This window comes from Equus przewalskii, chromosome 17 (genome assembly GCF_037783145.1).
Source record: "Equus przewalskii isolate Varuska chromosome 17, EquPr2, whole genome shotgun sequence".
NCBI lineage: Eukaryota > Metazoa > Chordata > Mammalia > Perissodactyla > Equidae > Equus > Equus przewalskii.
Genome location: NC_091847.1, coordinates 25,701,571 through 25,721,485, shown reverse-complemented (window position 1 = coordinate 25,721,485; position 19,915 = coordinate 25,701,571). Strand labels below are relative to the sequence as shown.

At 37.6% G+C, this 19,915-nt stretch overlaps 1 protein-coding gene across 2 annotated transcripts in view; it reads right to left on the bottom strand.

Annotated features, from left to right (window-relative positions):
* ARHGAP15 (Rho GTPase activating protein 15) overlaps positions 1 to 19,915 on the bottom strand; it is a 607,848-nt gene that overhangs the window by 568,741 nt on the left and 19,192 nt on the right. For both annotated transcript variants that reach the window (XM_008542643.2, XM_070581269.1), the window contains exon 4: positions 10,401 to 10,579. In XM_008542643.2, the coding sequence (XP_008540865.1) occupies positions 10,401 to 10,565 (165 nt within the window). In that variant the 5' untranslated portion in view covers positions 10,566 to 10,579. The remainder of the gene's footprint in view (positions 1 to 10,400; positions 10,580 to 19,915) is intronic.

Here is a 19,915-nt window from a genome sequence, read left to right as displayed (position 1 = left end):
GTAAAAGAGGAAGTTGCCATGAAAGGTTACCCATTGTCAGGCTGTGATCAATAGGTAAGACCACAGTGGGTGATGTATTATGAAGTATCAGCGAGATTCACTCTCACATGGATTTTAACAGTCGTAGTTACATTCAGTTTGTCTAACCTGAGATAAGCTTATTTGTTCATTATCCTTTCACTGCTGATTCTAGACTACTCCTTAAACGCACTTTATGTAAGTACAGAATATCAGCTCTTGCTATTTCATTCCTGCGATCTGGCAGTGGGCCTCCAGAATTTGCCCCCATGTTCTGATGTTGGCATTTGTATTTGAGCAAACAAAACTGTCACTGTGTTTTCCTGTCTTCCTATATTGGGTCACTTTGTGCTACATGATGTGATCTAAGACAATTCAATGCAAGGAGACACATGTCCCTTCTCATTGGAAATATGAAGACTGCAGCTTCCTTTTACCCTGTGGGAAAGAAAGCATGTCAGGTGTCCAAAAGTAGTGAAGGAAAGTTAGTGTCATCACTATTTTCTTTCTCCACAGAAATAATATAAGATCATGAAGCAAGAACAGCACTGGTTTCTTCATGAAGGGATAAAAAGAAAACAGGACCTTGGTTGTTTATATTATGGTATTGTGGAAGGGCATGCACATAAAAATCGGCCTACCAATCTGAACACTTTCAGACACATTCTTAATCTAACATCATCTTGGAATCTCAAGAAAAAAAATGAATGAAATCACCTCCTAAGGGAGAAATAAAAATGATACATTAGTAGTCATTTGGTTTCTTTGTTTGATGTAGGAAGTAAAATCACCTGACATTTCCTTTTGGTTTTGAGAGTCAGACTTCTAAAATATTTTGATACTGAAATACTCAAATTTGGTTTTGTTTCATTTTATGTTATTTTTTTATTTCACCCAAATGTTGATATATAAAATTAATTTGGACATAAACGAATGAGAAGTCTGTGTCAGCCAGTGTAATTCTTGTTACCAAAGGCATTTGCATGTGGAAAATGCACCATTTAATTGTGAGTGTATTGACCACTAGAAACAATACTCTGGTACTTCTCAAGACAAAAAAAAAAAAGAATATAGTATAATAACAATAATAATGTGGAAGAGGAAGAAGAGAAAGACTAAAGTAGCTGAATTTCCTCTGGATTTTTTCACCTTCTCCCAAAGATTCTTTCTATCCTTGTTTTTTGAGTATGTGATCTTTCTTTTACTTGACATACAACAACCATACATCCTGATACAACTCAAATCCCATGTTTCTTCCTCAATAAACTTATTGTCAGTGCATTGAAAATGAAGCGGAGTCATAAAAATCCATCACCTCAAAGGACAAGCATAGAGACTGCATGTATAGAGGATCGTATGATCTCTGGGAGAGAGTGCCACATTGTTGTACATTTCCTAATTACTTGCAACACATATTAATGTGAAAAATAATGCCTTTTCCTTACACGGCATTGTTTGGAGATGATCCTGCTTTTCAGTTTTTAATATGCTCTTTGAAAACTGACATGTGCTTTACCCACATCTCTTTAGGAACACAGGGATTCAAAGGCTGGGTAAAATACTTTCATGCTTCCCAACACAAACCTGAGAGGGTAATTAAACAGATGGTAACAATAAACTGAATCCGAACACATCAGGGACTGGAGTCCCTTATTAAAAGCCTTACACATTGAAGGGAGGGTGGAAAAAACCAACTCGGGGGAAGTTTTTTAGCAGCCAACACCTTTATGTCTGCCTTGACCTCAGAAGCAGAAGCTAATCAACCATTTAGGGATGGGTTTCCTACCACCTAGGAGAGGGCATGCAAGAGGTCATCTGCACACTCGGAGAAGCAGGAGTGCAAAGCACGTTGCAGAACTCTAAAGGAATGCTATTGCTCCTTAGGAGTGCCTCCAAAGACGTCAGCTTTAGACACAGCAATTTTGTAACTGTAAATCCAGCACCGGCCCACCCCTCCTACACACACCCCCTCACATGCAATCCTTCTAAGGTAGAGGCTTCATGCTGGAAGTGCAAAGATACTTTCTCCAACATGAGGCCAAAAACTAGGTATTACAGATTTCTGTGATGACCCAGGGATTCTAACATTTTCAACCTCTTTCTTGGCAAGAGATTGATCTCCTGTTTATTCCATCCTTGAAACATATTGGGATCTACTCATTTCTCAGATCTTAACATAGGCAGTTTGTCCTGAGTTAAATGTACAAAAGAGGAATATTGAAGCAATCTTGACATTTCATCTTTCAAATGTACGTATGTGGTTATTTTTCCTAGAATATAAAAATAAGTTCAAACATATGAATATTATATACATCTCTGTCTATATATATCTTTATCTACCTAGAGAGATGTATATATAGCATATATGTATATATGTATAATAGATGTGTATAAATGTGTGTGTGTTCACACACACAGAAAAAATCCATTACATGCAAGAAAAGGTCTTTTTACTATGGAGGTTTGCAATGTTATCCTGCCATCACACATGGAAAGATGCTTTTCACCATGACATAAGGCACTTACAACCTAGGGAATAATTGAGCCAGTGTTTGTTCTTCTCTTTCTCAACCTGCTCCATTCTCTGCTTCACTTGGCCAGTTTTTTTTGTTTTGTTTTGTTTTGTTTTTGCTGAGAAAGATTCACCCTGATCTGACATCTGTGTCAATCTTCCTCTTTTTCCTTGAGGAAGATTCGTCCTGAGCTAACATCTGTGCCAATCTTCCTCTATTTTGTATGTGGGTCACTGCCACAGCATTGCTGCCAATGAATTGCGTTCATCCATGCCAGGGAACCAAACCCAGGCCACCAAAGCGGAGCACACCAAACTTAATCACTAGGCCATGGGGCCAGCCCCTTGGCAAGTTCTTTGAGTGCCATTTATGAGAAATATTCTGCATCAGTACAACAATGATTTAGCTTAATTAAGTGCCAGCAAGCAAAGGACAACATTCAACATACTGTGTTTTAGATTAGTTAAGGTTATAATGATGATCTATTGAAAAACATTTTTGAAAACTGAGGGAAGTAATAAAATGGAACAATGTAAAAGATATGGACAAATGTAAATCAAATGACAAACATCATTTTCCAGCCTGCATTTTCCCTCTTTGTGGGTGTGCATCACAATGTGACACTGTCCAATTTTAATTTGGGGGTTTTGATTCTTAATAAGTATAAAAAGACTGTTCCCATCTTCTAATATAATTGTCCTAAAATGACACATATCACCTTAGGAATTAGCCATAAAACTCTCTTAATATTATTGACTATGGTTCCAAAGTTATTTTAAGGGTGAAGAGTATTATATGAATTAAAGAAGAGATGCTGGAAATAATTTAGTGGAAAAGCATGGTTGCTGCCACACAGAGTATTAGGTAACCTTTTTTAATTAGAATGTACACTTTTAGATTACTGATTATGAACATCAGGGGACCTGAGATTTTGATTCATCAGTAATTCTCCTTTATGTCTACACTAAGATGTAAAAATGAGACCTCTGGCTCTCACTTGGTATTTGAGAGCTTTGCACGCTGGTGCAGAATCTGTTTTACCTGTAATCTCTAGTACAGCTCTGCCCCCTTGTGCTGCTACAGTGAACTCAACAGACTAACAGTTTGCCTTAATCTTTGTACGTGAACTACAGAAAAACCCCACTGTCACTTCTCACTTTTCTGGCAAGTTCAAGGTCAGTGTCTAGCTATTCTCAGCTCATCTCTTCTTGATCCATGCAGAGAAATGACAAGGTAACGTGATTCGGGGTCAGCTGTATTACAGGAACTGTTACATAAAGGGAGAAAGTGAAAATCAATCCTAGCTGACAGTGACTTGGGGATAATCAACGCTCGCTGGAAGCTTCTGTCAGCTCGCCTGCATCAAACACCGTGTGACTTCTGTCAGATCTTTTTAATAAAACTATATTCTCACTTTCAGCAGCCTAAATAAATGCTTCACTTCAGCCGAATTTTTTAGACTAGGTTAGCCTTCTAGATTTGTAAACTATGCCAATAATTCCTTGACAAATTTGGTGGGTGATACCCATTATCCCGTGGTTTGTTATTGACCTAAGATGGAAGGTACTGCTGTAAAACATGCTCTTACTTTTTGGGTGATCTATGGGAGCTTTTCTACAGACTGTTGCACTTTCTGTGTTGAACTCTACACTGCTACCCAAATCATCCTCAGTCCTAACTCCTCTCTCTTCCTTTTTGGGAACAGAACTCCTTAATCAATCATTTCTTGTTGAGAGATTAGGTTTCTTTCTCTTTTTTAGACATTCATCCTTGCTTTCTTTTTTATCTCTGTATTTTCTACTAGGACGTTTGCCCCTAATGCAGAATTGGAAGCACAGTGCTTAACAAGATGTTCCACGTTCCTGGTATTCCCACTGACAGTACCTGATATGTCACGTTAGGGAAGGAGCTATTTCATCCCTCCCACCTTGTGCTCTCTTCAAACTGTGAGGCAGGCAGTACCCCATTGAAGTACAATTTACCATAATATTAGTTGTCAGTAAATTCAAAGACGGAACTCCTAAAGCTATAAAATGGATTAGAAGCAATTTAAAAAAGAATTAACAAACTAGAGTAAGAGTATACTGTCAACAAACAAATGCTCCATCATAGGACTGTAATTTGGAATTTTAATTACCCCTCTGCTTCTGTAACAAAACAATGTCTGAACTGGCAGCGATTTGAATCTCTCACAGGTCATTGAGCATTCTAGTTAATTACTCTATGAATAGCCTGTTTTTCTCCCCTCTGGAAACACGTTTCTAATGGCAGTCAAGGTCTGACAAATGTGTCATCTACATAATTAGCTAGGAAGCAACACAAAACATTAAACATGCTTTGTGCCGACAACTATCAAAACATTTCATTTGTTGTCAATTATTCATTACTTTGTAGGTTCTGAAGGGGTTGTTATTATGGAAATAAGTCCAGATGCTAACAAGGTTAGAGTTTTGGATTCAAATTAGTAATCAGAGGACTAACTTTTAAAAAAATGTATCTCATGTACATTCAGCACCATGTTCAATCAGTAGGAGATTATAAACAAATTTAGCTATGCTCAAGTTAAAATGGAAACGACGCAGCCACATATGTGAATTCAAGAGCTCCAGCTCATTCTTTGAAGCATGGCCTCTACACTGTCATTGTAAACTTTCTGAACCTTTTGGCAAGTCCAATTTGTGCTTGGTAAACAGAGTTAAAGATTTTCACAGCATGAGATGACATGAGATGGCAAGTTCAAGGAAAAAATCTCTGGTGGTCTGATTCTTCTTCCAACAACAGCCTCCCACTCCCCTCACCCCCCCGCCCAGGGCATGTTATGCAAAAGTCAAAATTCTAGCTAAGAACTTTTTCCTCCGTGCTACAGTAGACCAGTTACCTTAGGTAACCCTTGAATTTCACGATTTTTTATCCTTATTTCTGAAATCTTGTTTCTTTTATTATGTTTTAATATCGTATATAAAGCCAAGTCTTGTCTTGAAAGCAGCACTCCTAATGTATATAGAGGATATAAAAAGATTTCTCAACAAAATTGACCTCTCAGTGGCAAAGAAAATTGCAGTGGAAGACAGATTATTGCGTAGTCGTATCTGAGGTTTGGATCTATGGAAGAGGCTCCCTCCACTGTCCTCCAGCTTTTCCTTATAAACCAAAATGGCTTACAAATGTCATCCACAATAGTCCAATAAAGATTAGGAACAAAACACTGTCCTTACATTGATGAGATAAGAAAGATTTAACTGCAGAATGCAATGTATAAGAACAGTTCATAAGGCTTGTCGTGGAATCAGAAAAATAGAATTCAAATTATATTTGTATGTGTCTAGAATTTAATTGAGATGATCAGTTTACTTTCTACTTCATGTTTGATCAGACGCCTGTTCTACACATCTAGATAAAAAGAAAAGAAGGTAAACAAATTCTATCGGAAAAATCAGGAAGACCTGTTATCTACAGGGTGTGCAAAATATGTCAGGAAATAATTCTACCCTGAGCACCGAGAATGCCTAGTTAATAAAAAAAGATCAGGCTCTCTCTAAGAGAAAATAATTGTCTGTATCTATATTTTTCAAAGCAAAAAGGCAGTCACATCTTGCACTAAATAGGACACATTAAAATAAGCTTTAATAATCTTTATGCAGAAGGAAACTAATCCATTTTCAGATCATATGATCCACAGCAATAAAAGGAAATCATCAAACTAAAAACAATTTTAGAAATGGCTGCAGACTCTCATTTAATTAACATGCAACAGATCATATATTTATGAGGAAGTCAAAATATTTAGGAAGCCTATAATCCTGTAAGCCTTAATGTGGTATAAAAACAACAAATAAATGCAAAGTGTTACTGTTATACATGCCTGCCTGATCAATGGTTTTCACATATTGATCTATAAATGGAGTTGACAGTCTGTGTTGGCTGCACATTTTCCAAGCAGCGCTATTTTTGCACAAAACCAATACGGGCAATTACCTTTGTTTGAGATGCCAAGTCTTATCAATTCAATGTGATTTAGTGTCATTTTAATTAAATATCAGGATCCACTTCAGGACAATTTATACAAACAAAGCCTCAAACCTAACTATAAGCTGGATTTGAAGTAAACATGGACAAGTCCTCCAGTCTCATAATATTTCTCAAAAACACTGCTAAACAGAAGGCTTATATTTTTAGTAGCAATTTTTATGTCTGCCTTTTTGGCTAGCCACAACTTTGGCAAGTATCCTATAATCACAGAAGTAAGAAACAAAAGAAAATTGTTTCCTCTTTTCCCTTATAATATATTAAAAAGACAAATGAATGAGCACAGTTAACGGAAGCAAAAAGAGTCTGGTGTGCTATTGTGTAGAAATGGCTTGACCTAAGTCTTTATCTGAACAGTAATAAGATAGTTTTCTGTCTGGGATGGCCATGAATGAGGTATTGCACTTCTGTGGGGTTTACAAGGTGGAAATGGTGAATATTCATACGTGTTGCTGTTTAAGACACCAGCATTAAATGCCAAAACTACTCCTGCCTGCAAATCTTAGGTCTGCAGTTTTCCTGATTTGGGCTATTTAAACTCTTCATTAATATCTATTCTAAACTGTCTAATAGGCTGGAACGTCCCTCTTATAAACAACATCAAAGCCACATCAAACCTTTTGCGTTAGCGATTTGCTGGATTGCACATTAGCCTTTTCATCACTTAAAGAGGCACACTTCATTTGCCCCCATTTTCGCTTGCTAAGCCGGGGGCTTCTGTGTTTAGCACATCCAGGTAAATAAGCAGCCCACCTTTAGGAGGTCTCACTCCGGTGCTCAGGACAAGACCACAAATCACTGAGACCAAAGAGCTGTTTCTTCCCCACCAGGCAGAGATCTGAAATCTCTCTCATGGATAAGCAATTTTCTTGCAAACTGTTTCCTCTCATGTCCAAACTTCCCACCTCTCCAATGTTTCCCAGGTGGCAAAGTGGGAAAATGAATTTTGAATTTGGAAAAGGCATTGATCTTATTAACCACATAAAAATGATTATTTGAGGTTTAAAGAAAATAATGCACACCACCAATGAAATACTAATGGAGTATCGATACCTGTTTTACTGAAATGCTCTTAGGTAAGAAAAACTTTTAATTTAACAAGGAAATTCATCTGCATGTGCATAGACTAGGGTCGAACAAATGTTCAAAATACTCCTCGATTTAAGATACCAAGAATATACGCTCATGTGACGTAGATAGGAGAATTTTGTATTGTGTTCTGAGTTCACGTCATAGTAAATATATTCTTCATTGAACAAAATAATAAATGAGGAATTTATGAATTAATGACAAAACTATATAATTGATTTGACCTTAGAAGTTTTTATCATTTTTTCTAAGTTACATCATTACGAATGCAATGTCCGATTCTTGTGTTATTATATCCTACACTCAGTCCATTTTAGATTTGCATAATTGTTGTCAGTGAACAAGCAGTATATATATATGCCATATATACTTAATAGGATGCATAACATATATGTATATATAGTCTCTAAGTACTCTTAGTTTTTTTCTGTACAGATAAATGTATGTGTCTCTGTTACAACAAACCATGCTACACGTGACCATGTGCACATATTTTTAGAATACACGTCCTCCCACTTCTTCTAAGTTCAAAATCTCCCCCCTTGACCTCACCCCACCCTCCAACTTCTGAAAAATCAAGTTCTTAGTTTAGCTTGAGCAGATATCTTTAACAGGCTTGTTTGAATAAATATGCCAAAATACTTTACATTCTGTCAGTATCTAGTCAGAAAATTGTGCATGGAAAAAAGAGATGAAAAGAACTGAGACAGAAAGAAAATTAGTGCCATGGCAAGCTTTCAATACAGTATCTCTGAGCCAAGTTTTCTCTGTGAAATGACATATCCTCACTAAAATACCCCTTTTATATAATTATGCACTGAGCACACATAACCAAAAGTAACTTTTATTTTTGTTCCTTATCGAGGAATACATATTGCCCAGACTAAGAATGCGGAAACAAAAGTTGGGATAATTATAGCTAATTTAACTTTGGAAAACTCTTATTCTCTAGCAGTCCAGCATATAACCCCCCAAACTCAAGTTATGTAACAAGGTAATATCAACAATGAGAAACTGCATGATAAAATCCTGCCCAAAAGTGAAAAATGCTAATTTTGTCTCATTTAGCAGCTGGATACAGAAATGCTCATTAGTTTTAAGAGGGTTAATCCTTTTAACTTTTGCATATTGATATGCCAATTATGCCTAATTGTACAAGAGGCATCAGTCAAGGTAATAGTGCATAAACACATGAAAGTTATTAAGTACATCCCAACATGTAATAAAGTAGGTGTTAATTGGTAGCTGAGTTCTGCGGGCTATTGAGGTGGATAATTCATTGAGAGATGGATCACTTGTAATTTCTCTCCATAATTCCTTTTGCAGTCTCATGCTGTGATGTTTTCATGCTTGTCAAAAACAACTGCGGCATAGTGCCTTTTGTTAAACACAGCCAATAAAATATGTTAGGCATCATTAAATATACTTAACTTTTAAACTTTTTCAAAGGTACAGTTCTTACTGATAATACATTATAGAGATTCCAATAATTTACTCTAACCACTGTCTCAAGTTCATAGTTGAGGAACATTTTAGCTGGTTTAAAAGCAAAGTCAGGCTGGCAGTGTTGTGCCTCCCAGCAGACAATACTTTTTAATGAGAACGTAAATAAAGAAAAACGCATCTCTTGGTAGCTTATCTATAGATGTATTTCTCACTCCCAAAATATAATCACTGGCTTCCTCATGCTAAATTTGTTTATCATACCTGAAGAAAGCATCATGAAACTCATATATTTCTCAGGCTCCTGAGATTGTTCTGGGTTAATTTTCCACTTGAAATTCGAGGGAAATACAAGGAATAAATATAATCAGTAACATGCTACTCAGCAAGTTTATCTCATTTAATAACTCAGTTAGGGAGCTGAATATTTCATAGGCCCCCACGATATTCACAGAACGCTCAATTAATAGCTCACATGTTTCTGCAGGGTGACTCACAGCCTGTCCCCAGCTAACCTATTTCTCGCTCTTGCTCTCACTGTGAGAAACAAAATAGATCTAGGGTCCAAAAGAGTGGCTAACATTGCATAAATAATTTTGTAACATCCTATGGCCTCAGCTGCAAGTTACCACCATTATGGAAGAAAATTAACCAGAGGAGACTCATCGCAATCAGTGTGTTTAGTGGCTCAGGATGCGTGCAGGGGCAGGGACACAATTGGCAGTAGAGTTCATCTCTAACTATTTTATTTCAAATCTTCCTAATGACACATTATCGAGACAAAATGGCTTCCTCTCCAAACCTCAAATCGCCACACCATTCAATCGTTTAAGCTCATTCCGAATCAAATCGTAATTTCCATTATCATATATTGTTGGAAGATTTTAAGGAAGAGATTTTCACATTTTTTTTAGAGTTTTTTTTTTTCTTCTCAATTCATTCTTAGCTAATTTTAGCCTCTGGCTTTTCAAAGTGATGTACTGTATTTGGAAGTACAAACACCACATGCTAGCATAACCTCATTATTTTTATGACACTGAAGCATGATAGTAGAGGCCCTTAAAATGAGTCAAAGGTGCTCTTCAGTCCAGCTCCAAATCCACTTTATCACCCTGGATTAAGCCCAGCTCTTCTCTCGCAACTGGGAATATTATGATGACTATAAGTAGGCAAGATAAAATGCATTACAAAAACAGTTTTCTCATGCACTTTCAGAAAACAAATAAAACAAGGCCAATTAGCTTTTTTTTTTTTTTTTTTTTAACAAATTCTGTATGAGGGAACTTGAGGTATTTGAGATCGTTGACTTACCGGTGCAGCGACCTTCCCGACATCGGTAAGGATCATGGATTTACTTTGGCTCAGCCTGTCATGGTGGCTGTTGGCATTTTTTATTCTCATTTGCACAGCTCCGGTGCCTTGGCGGGGGGAATTCAGTGTTTCCATAGAGGTATCAGAATCTGTAGATTTCTGCATATTACAGTGTTATCCTGATAAAATATAAAAGCATGATGTTATTCTAAATATATACTTTTCCAAGAAAACCTCTTGGTGGAGTGCACATCCGTATTAATCATTAAGGTACAAAGATGAACTAGAATCTCCACCTCTCTGAATAGCGAAGAAGAAGGTAATTACTTTGTAGTTGTTTTTATCTATATCTGCCTGAGGACTTCGAAGTTCATAGGCAGCACACTCATACTCTGTGTGCTTCCTATTTCCACTAAGGAACTCTTAATGGCAATAGGATACAGTCTTTCTTATACAGAAATGATGTTGCCAACTAAGCATTTTTAAGATATATGCTGTTTACATTCACAACATCACTGATCTATTAGCCACCCCATCCCACCCCATCTCCATGCACTACCACCAGCACCCGTTTTTAGTGAACAAAAACCTATGAATAAGGTCAAATTTAACTGAGTAGAATTGGTGACAGAGCAAACCAAGCCAGTCCCATTGCCTGTCAAACATGCTGGCTTGGCCTTATTAGCAGGGTGCTCAGTTCTAGCCTCCACATCTACTCACACTATCCACAGGGGGAAATTAAAATTTCTTTGTCCACCACTGTCTGCCAACTGAAGTAGATGCAGTAGCTTAGTTGGACATAATATTTATGAAGAATCGGAAGAAAGAGAAAATCAACACTGTTTATTTGTTTATTTGTATTTATTTTAAGGAAAGGAATCTGATTTCAGCTGGAAAAGTCAGTGTGGGAATGTTTTAGAAGAGTGGCAGTGAGGAAACAATAATTTGGAAAAAGAAATTTTGAAAAAAGAAAAACAATCGTTGGGAAAAAGAGAAATAAACTGTGGCAGCATCAGAGGGTGGGCCGAGAGGGCTTTAGTTGCTTCCCCAAATCTATAGTCCTTTTCAATTTCCCCTCCCCGCAAGCTCCTCAAATGAACACATTATCTCATTTAAAATAGAATATTTGCAATGTAAACACAGCTTCTCAGCTTCTAGAAGTAGATCCCCTTCTAGCCTGATTATTGTCTTCATATCTCATCTATATAGACATTCCATCGCTAGTCTGGGTACGTGTACACAGCATTTGAAAAAATTGTCCCAGTCAGTTATAGAAGCCGGTGTAATTCAAAAGAAGGATTATATTTTAAGAAGCCAACTGTATTCGTACCCCTATGTTAGTTGGACAGACAAGGAGGCTAGAATCTGGTAATGTTCAATTTAAGTGGACACTAAAATGATTAGGAAAAAAGGAAAGCATTTTAATAGGAGAAAAAGTGTTACCTCACAATTGATACCAGTGAGTCAATTGAGTGATAACTTAGAAAAAAAGCTAACATTTCTTGAGTATTTACTATGTGCCAGGCAGTGTGCTCAGAGGTTCAGACTCCTGTGAGAAATACATTAAACTCATTTTTATAGAGGACAAAAATGAGGATCAGAGAGACTAATAATTTTTCCAAGGACATCGGGCAGAAAAAAGTGAAGGAGTATGCATTTTATTCGAAAAGCAAATGACCCAGGTGTCCATCAACAGGTGAATAGATAGACAAATTCTAGTTTATCTACACAAGGAAATATCCTCAACAATAAAAAGGAATGGACTATTGATGCATGCAGCCACATGGATGAACCACAAATTCATTGTGCTGAGTGAAAAAGGCCAGCCTCCCCCCAAGGAGTACTTACTGAGTACTGATGATTTCACTTAAACAATATTCGAGAAAATGCAGACTAATATACAGTGACAGAAAGCTGTCACTTTCTATGATTGGTTTAACAATTATATACATATATTAAAAATGATCAAATTGTATACTTTAAACACTTGCATTTTATTCTACTTCAGTTATATCTCACAAAGTTGTTTATAAGAAAATTGTTTTAAGAATTTGTTAGCCAATTTATTATGCTCATGTTTTCATTTTTATATTTCTATATGAATGATGTATTATAAAAATTATCTAATTGAAGGGCTGGCCCAGTGGTGCAGTGATTAAGTTCATGCACTCCACTTTGGCAGCCTGGGGCTCACAGGTTCAGGTCACGGGCATGGAACTACGTACTGCTCATTAAGCCATACTGTGGCAGCATCCCACATACAAAGTAGAGGAAGACTGGCAACAGATGTTAGCTCAGGGCCAATCTTCCTCACACACACAAATTATCTAATTGAGAATAAAAGAGCTCTTTCAATAAGATTTGAAATAAAAATTTAAAGTAATAAAAGAAAAAATATTGTCCCCACCGTTCCATAGAAATTTAATGATGGCTACTGTTATGAGAAGGATTTTAATATGCATCAAATCTGGCCACTAATATAGGCATAAGAGATTCTACCTCTTCTTCTAACTAGAATAAGATACAAAGTATTATATATTTAAAAAAAATAAATATAATCACATGCAGATGATATAAATAGTTATTTCTCCATATACCCCAGTACAGGATATTATGTCTTCATTTTCATTCTGTGTATCATTTATCACTGAGGACATTAATTTTTCTTAACCAAGTAGAAACTACTTCAAACTAACAAAGTGAACCTATGACATTTATGAAGATGCTACTCCTAAAAGCATGAGTTCTTTTAGAGTATATTTCAGTGAATGAAGTAAAGATGAATGAAGGAATGAAAATCTGGGGATTGTCATTGTACAGAAGTCTTTGGATTCATGGTAATTAGACTGGTTGTACAAAAAGATCCCATGATGATTTCTAGTGGCAGCATTGTCTCTAACGGTCACCTCTGTGATCTTATACAAGTCAATGGACCTCTGTACAAGTCAATGAAAAAAATTGGTAGTGAGGGGGCAGGGGCAGCCAAGAGGATTGCTGTGGTCTGTAGGGTCCTTTTCACTTCTGACACTGATGTGCTAAAAGTCTGGGAGCTCAAATATTACTGCAGATTTACAGAGCTCAGTAGTTTTAGGCAGATAAGCAACAATTTAAATGCTTTGGCATGAACTGATGCACAAGGGATTTGGGTGGGGGTTGGGGGAAATCTATAACTAAACATGTAAGTCTTTTCTAGAAAAATCTGGGTTCTCCTTTGAGTGCTTTCAAACTTGATTTTGAATATTACTCATTAGATTCAACCTCTAAAGATGGTGTTTGTAACATTGGTGAGGGAAGTCACTTGGGCTAAAGCTGCTATCTTCTGACTAAGAGCATGAAGCCACTGTATTTACATAGCCCTGCCACCTGCCATTTATAGGACCTGTTGCTTCCTCAGAGTCGGCACAAATTTCAGTGTCAAAGCAAATTTGCATTCTGGTATTGATTTCACAATCAACCCCATAATTTGCCCAGTGATGTGTTACTGTCAAAAGGCTGGATTATGTAAAAAGCCTCTTATCTGCCTTCCCCACCCCTCTTCTTGGGGATGGGCTGCAGGAAAAAAAATTCAAAATCTTCCTTCTTGAGATCTTTCCGTTAGGGTGATCTTTCCCACTACCACAGTGTAAATATTAGTTCTTTCCTCATCTTTCTCTCCTCTAAGCATCACTTCCTTTCCAATCTGACCCCACCCTCACATTTGGTTGATACCCCACTGCACTCTATTTGTTCTCTTTATTCAGCTTCCCTTTCTACAATGGCATTCCCTTGATAGTATTTCATAATTGTTTTCATATTTGCAAATATTTGATGGTCTCTAACTTTGCAGAGCACTATATTGCTCTGAAAACAATACAGAAAATGTCATAAAACCTCTCCTTAAAGAGTCCTACCAGCAGAAAATAAATTGTCCATTCAACATTTATCGAGATTTTCTTAAGTGGCAAATAGTCTTTTTTTTTTTTTATCCAGTGCTTACAGTTTAGTGAGGGTAATAAACAAATCAATAATCACAGGAGAATAGAGCAATGACCAGGTAGGGAGAGAAGAAACAGCATCAAACTCAGGTGGAACTGAGAGGTGAAGAGCAATTTGCAAAATATCAGCTAATGCTGAAGCTAAATCAGGGCAGGTTGGGCATTTCAAGCAAAAGGCTCAGCAATGCAAAGGTATGCAAAAAACTGTGAGCTTGTAAGGTAGATATGGAAATGTGTCATGAAGGAAACATATAGGACCAAGGAAGTTCAAGGAGAAGAGAAATGGTGGATTTCACGAAGAAAATGGTGTTTAACCTTGGTGTGGGTGAGTCTGATCATCTTGCTAGCCTCTCATGGGCTTGAAGGGTTTAATGAGAGCCCCATCCCTTCCACAGTGCTGTAAGGGATTGGGATTCTCGACTCTCTGAGGGAAAGAATGTGGGAAGAAGGCTTTCCTTGGCATAATACACAAATGTCTTGTATGGACGACTTGAACACCAGACAGAAGGAAGTAGCCCCCCCTGCCCCGTCCCCCGCTGCCCGCAGGACTGAGGGAGGTGCAGGAGGAATGAGGGAGGCCAGGGGAGGAAGGAGATTTGATGGACTGAAATGACAGCTGTACTCGTGGCTGTGGAACTTGTAACAGCTGGACTTGTGGGTGCAGAGATGATTTATTTTCATTCATCCAGTTAGGAACCTCTCTTAGCAAATGGCTAAGGCTGTTTCTAGGCCAAATTTTGCCAGTTGTATTTGGATCTCAGCCCGTTCTCTTTACCCTATTTCAACATCATTTTCCCCTCACCTACATCCTAATATTCCTTTTTTTTTTCTTCTACCAGGCACCCTACGACCCTTTTTGTATTTCGGATGCCAAAGCCCCCTAACTGCAGCACCCACTCAGGCCACATCTCATCTGCAGTGTCAACATTTCTGAAATTCCATCATCCGTTCTTCCTTATCTACATCTTTTAAGCATACCCATTCTCTCAGTGAGTCACTTAGATGTACATGAGAGGGGAATGATTAAACTAATTATCACTAGATCATAAACGATTAGTCAGATTTCCCCTTAATTCTCAGGGAAGCATTTACGTGAATCCCAAACTGGAAACTCTTCTGGCTATGAGGAAGAAATATCTTGGAAGAGAAGAGTGTTGATCACTCTACTCCATGTGTAACTTTAAGTAAATTCAGGAGGTGGAAGCATTTGTGATTAGGGATAGGATAGTAGCATTGCATTCCAGCAAATGGTGCCTCCTGGAGTGTGCAGTGTGATAGCCCTGCCATCATGGTCTTGTTTTTGAGTCTTTATTAAAGAAGTTTCTATGGGAACAAAGACCATTACAAAGCCTGCCCAACCTCGAGTTAAAAGAAACCTCTATACCCCAGGGTCCATCATGACTTGCTTTCCAGCATCTGGAAGTGGATGTGTTTCCATGGCAATATGTATCAATTTCAGGACATACTCTGAAAGACAATGAAGAGCTACAATTTGTGAGTCTTTCCGTGTTATTATTCCAGGTATATTCATAGGGATTTGAAATCATATTCTGTGGTTCCATCCATATTTTCATTTCTCATTGACTCTCAACTTTCTAGATTTGCTAGAGTAGACTGTAAAGTCAATAATATTGGTCTATGCTTATTTCTATGCCACTTGGGAACATCAAGCATTTTGTTAACTATAAGTCATACTAACTTTAAGTTTCGTATGATCTATATGCCTATTCAGTGTTCCCCTCATTCTTCCTATAACATAGCATGTACTCATCATCATCATTATTAAATTTTATTAGGGAAAATATTGATGCTTTATTCATTTATTTTCTTATAGGAGGTACACAGAGCCTTGGTGATTGACTAATGAAAATATTGAAAAATTGGTTCATTTTGCATGAATCTAAAATATACATTGATTTGACAAAATTCTCCAAATACATATCCCTGAGTTAGAAATTTAAATGTAATTCAGTTAAGACTGGCTTCACAATTTCTGTAGACTTCCTGATTTTATATGTACCAAGAGAAGAGCAAGAATAGTTTGCAATATTGCGCTAGTTCCACTTTCAATACTGTTTTAAAAACAGGAAGCAGTGATGAGAATGCACTTCGTAAGAGCCAAACAAACTTTGGCTCTGCTCAACAGACTTGGTTCAGTGATATTCTTGGCCTGATTTTCCCACTCACACTGCAAACACCAAAATATGAATGAATGTGATATTTCGTCTAATCATAAATTTCATAGCTGCTCTGTCAATTATTTGTTGCACTCTGTTAATTACACTAAGGCTCACTAGCTTGCCCTTTTGCGTTAGAAAGTGTATTTTTGACATCTCTTTCCCATCAGCAGCATTAAAAGTAAAAGCATATTAAGAATTTTTTTGAGCTAGGAGAAATTGAATAGGAACTATGATATAATCTCCATGCTTCAGAGCAGAGAAAATCGAAGCCCAGGGGTGCCAAGCATCTTCCACATGGTACCACAGCCTGTTCAAAGTAGTCCCAGGACGGAACTCAAGGCCTCCCTTCCCAGCCATCTTTGCCTTAGTCATAGACCCCACAGTCAAGTGGAAACTGTGGATGGGAAAATAATGTCACAAGAATTCCAAAGGAAATCTGACAGAGATTAAGGAGATAAAATGATCATAGTGCAGACATATTAGGTATAGATCATGTAATTCTTCCTATTTAATTGTTTATAAATGTTCCCGTGCTTCCCGACAAAAAAAGAGACTCAATAAATCTTTGAATATATAAATGGAAAACAAATATGGAAACTAGGTAATGTCAGTGTACATAGCCTAGCAGAGCATGATCAACAGGAAAATGTCTTTGACCAAGTTTATTTCTTATCGAAAAAAACATGTATAACTTACCCTGGTCAGTGTTTCTGAGGGTCAACGAACTACAGATATTTCATGATACGTTAGATGCGGGAAAAAAAGCAATGCTTTTCATACCTTCTGAGGTTAGCATTCAAGTACACTTGGAGATTCACATGAATTATTAATAATATGAAGAATACCATATTTCCATTTCAGAACAACCCTTTTGTTTCTGTCTCATAAAAATGACATTTATCATCATCATAGAATTTAGCAGGGTTATTTGTTCTGACAATAGAGAAAGTCTCCCTCGAATTTCAAATTTCTTTAGGTGTTTGATGTTCTTTCTCCAAAAGAAGGATTCTCTTGCCTGACATGGGTTGCTACTGAGGATTTTGTGAGGAAAACCATCTCAGAGGCAACACTGAGCGTACCCCAGAGCATGCCCATTCCATGGGTGTTAGCCTGGGTTTTCACTGTGTGGCAAATGAGCTCTCTAGTCGCCCCAACCACCAACAGCTACGGTTCCCTCTGACTAAATATCAGGCACCGTCTGTGGTGATATGACCCCCATCCTTTCCCAGGATGTGTGGGAAGAGCTGTTTCTCTGGGTCTGCTAAGAGCTCATGGCAACTCTACAAATATTACTTCTCTGAGAAACTCATTTCTATCCTCTGGAAAGATCTTATGTTGATCTGTGGTAGAGCACGGTCTGTTTGCTCCCCTGTGGAAATGACCTGTGGCCGTGGTAGCTCCAGTAATGTGTGGCACAACCTTCACAGTACACTTTCCTGACAGGTCAGTAATTAACTTGCATTGTAATTTTTTGCCGTCTCCACCACAACAGCCATTTACCAAAATAACATTTTAATTTCAGTTTCCTTCCAGTTTGCTTTCCTTTACTTTTTTCCCTGTGGCTTCTACATCTCTATTAAGTCTAATTTCCCCAGACCACTTCCATAAGCGGAGAGAGTGCAATAAAACTCAGTTTCAAAAATGTCAAATATAATGAGAAAGGAAGATCACAGTAAAGGAATCTGACCATAGCCACCCCATTGGGTAAAATTGTCTTTGACTGGGCAGGTGTTTTATACAGGAAATGTGATAATAAGGCTTTGCATTTATTTAACTTATATCGGGGAATCTGGGCAATATGCTGCGCTTACTGACAAAGTCTGGCAAGTCAGCTGCATGAATAAATTGGAATACAGTTATTGTCATTGTGTATGGGTATCCTAAATGGTGAAAAATGACGAGTAAAATGTATTTATAAAGTAGAATAAGTCCCAAGCAAAATTGTGTGGTAGGCCACCTTAATCTTTTTTTAGATCTTGGTATCCTGTTGCCATCTCTCATCCCCTGGGCACCTTGGCCTCCATCCTATCGGAAGCAAACCAACCGATTTTACATTTCAAATACTTATTGAGCCTCTACCCTGAGAAACAGACTTGCTAGGCTCCACAGTTTCTACAAAAATTATTAAGAACCCTGGGATAGAGCTAGACATAAGTCGGCCTGCCTACCATGGAGTCTGAGAAGAGAGCAATGGAGGATGGGACTGAGGACAATTTCAAGGTGAAGGTGACATATGACCTCAATGTTGCATAATAAATAGAACCTCAAAAGGCCAAGAAGGGATGTCAAGAGCCATGCAGGCTAAGATCACAAGATTAAGGAAAAGAGGAGGGAACATCCACATCAAATGATCCAGTGTGCAAGGCTAAGAGGGAAAGCTAGGGAGGGAGAGTTGATTAGACCTGGATTAGGAGAACCTCACAGTTCCTACTAAAAAATTTGGGTTTTGTCTGATAGATTTGGTGAAATTTTGATGACTTTGTTTGAGGCATAATCCCCTCCCAAAAGACTTAGTGAAAAGAGACCCAGAAGAATGGATCCCCAGCCACTGAGGCTGCATGATGAACGATAGCATTCTAGTGGGATGCTTCTTAATTAACTTTAAATCAGAATAAATATCACAGCTAATCTTATGATAAGAGCACCTAGTAATCTGGGGGAAAAAATACTCCAAAACTTTAGGAACCTCACTTTAAACTTCTAGGTACATGTTTAATGCTTCTGGTGGCCAATCAAATGAAGGGAAAGGTAAAGACTTCACAGAAGGACAAAAAGAAGCATTTAAGGAAGAGAAGTCCAAGGGTACAATTAAATCTTATGAAGGACATAGTAGAAAAATGAGGTTAAGATTAGTAGAACTGCTTCTGAATTTCCCTCTGGTGATCAGGTAAGTGGGAAAGAATTGAAAAGCAAATAGGAACAAAATGCCCGGGCCATTATAATTATGTTTAGGCAGCATAAGAAATTTTATGAAATGGCAATCTCCTTAGGTACACAGGAGAACCATAAGGGGCATAAGTAATGCAATCTTCTCTCTGTTTCCTCTGTCAGTTTTGACCTAATCTAGCAAGAAATGCTGAGCCATTTTCCGCCTCTTGTGTACAAGTATCAATTAAGGGAAAATAGGTGACTATCTCAGGGCACTGAATGATGAAATATCACTTAAGGAGAAGACATCGGCTGTATAACAAGTTGCTCAGCAGCCACAGTGTTAGAAAACTAGCCAAACAAGCAGAGTCTCAGACACTCTGGGACAGGACTGATTCTCTGATATATTTTGAAAGAGAATCAAATGCAAAAAGTATATTTCAACCTGTGATTGCTTGTTTGCTGGGATTTCATATTCTACAGTATTTTTTTA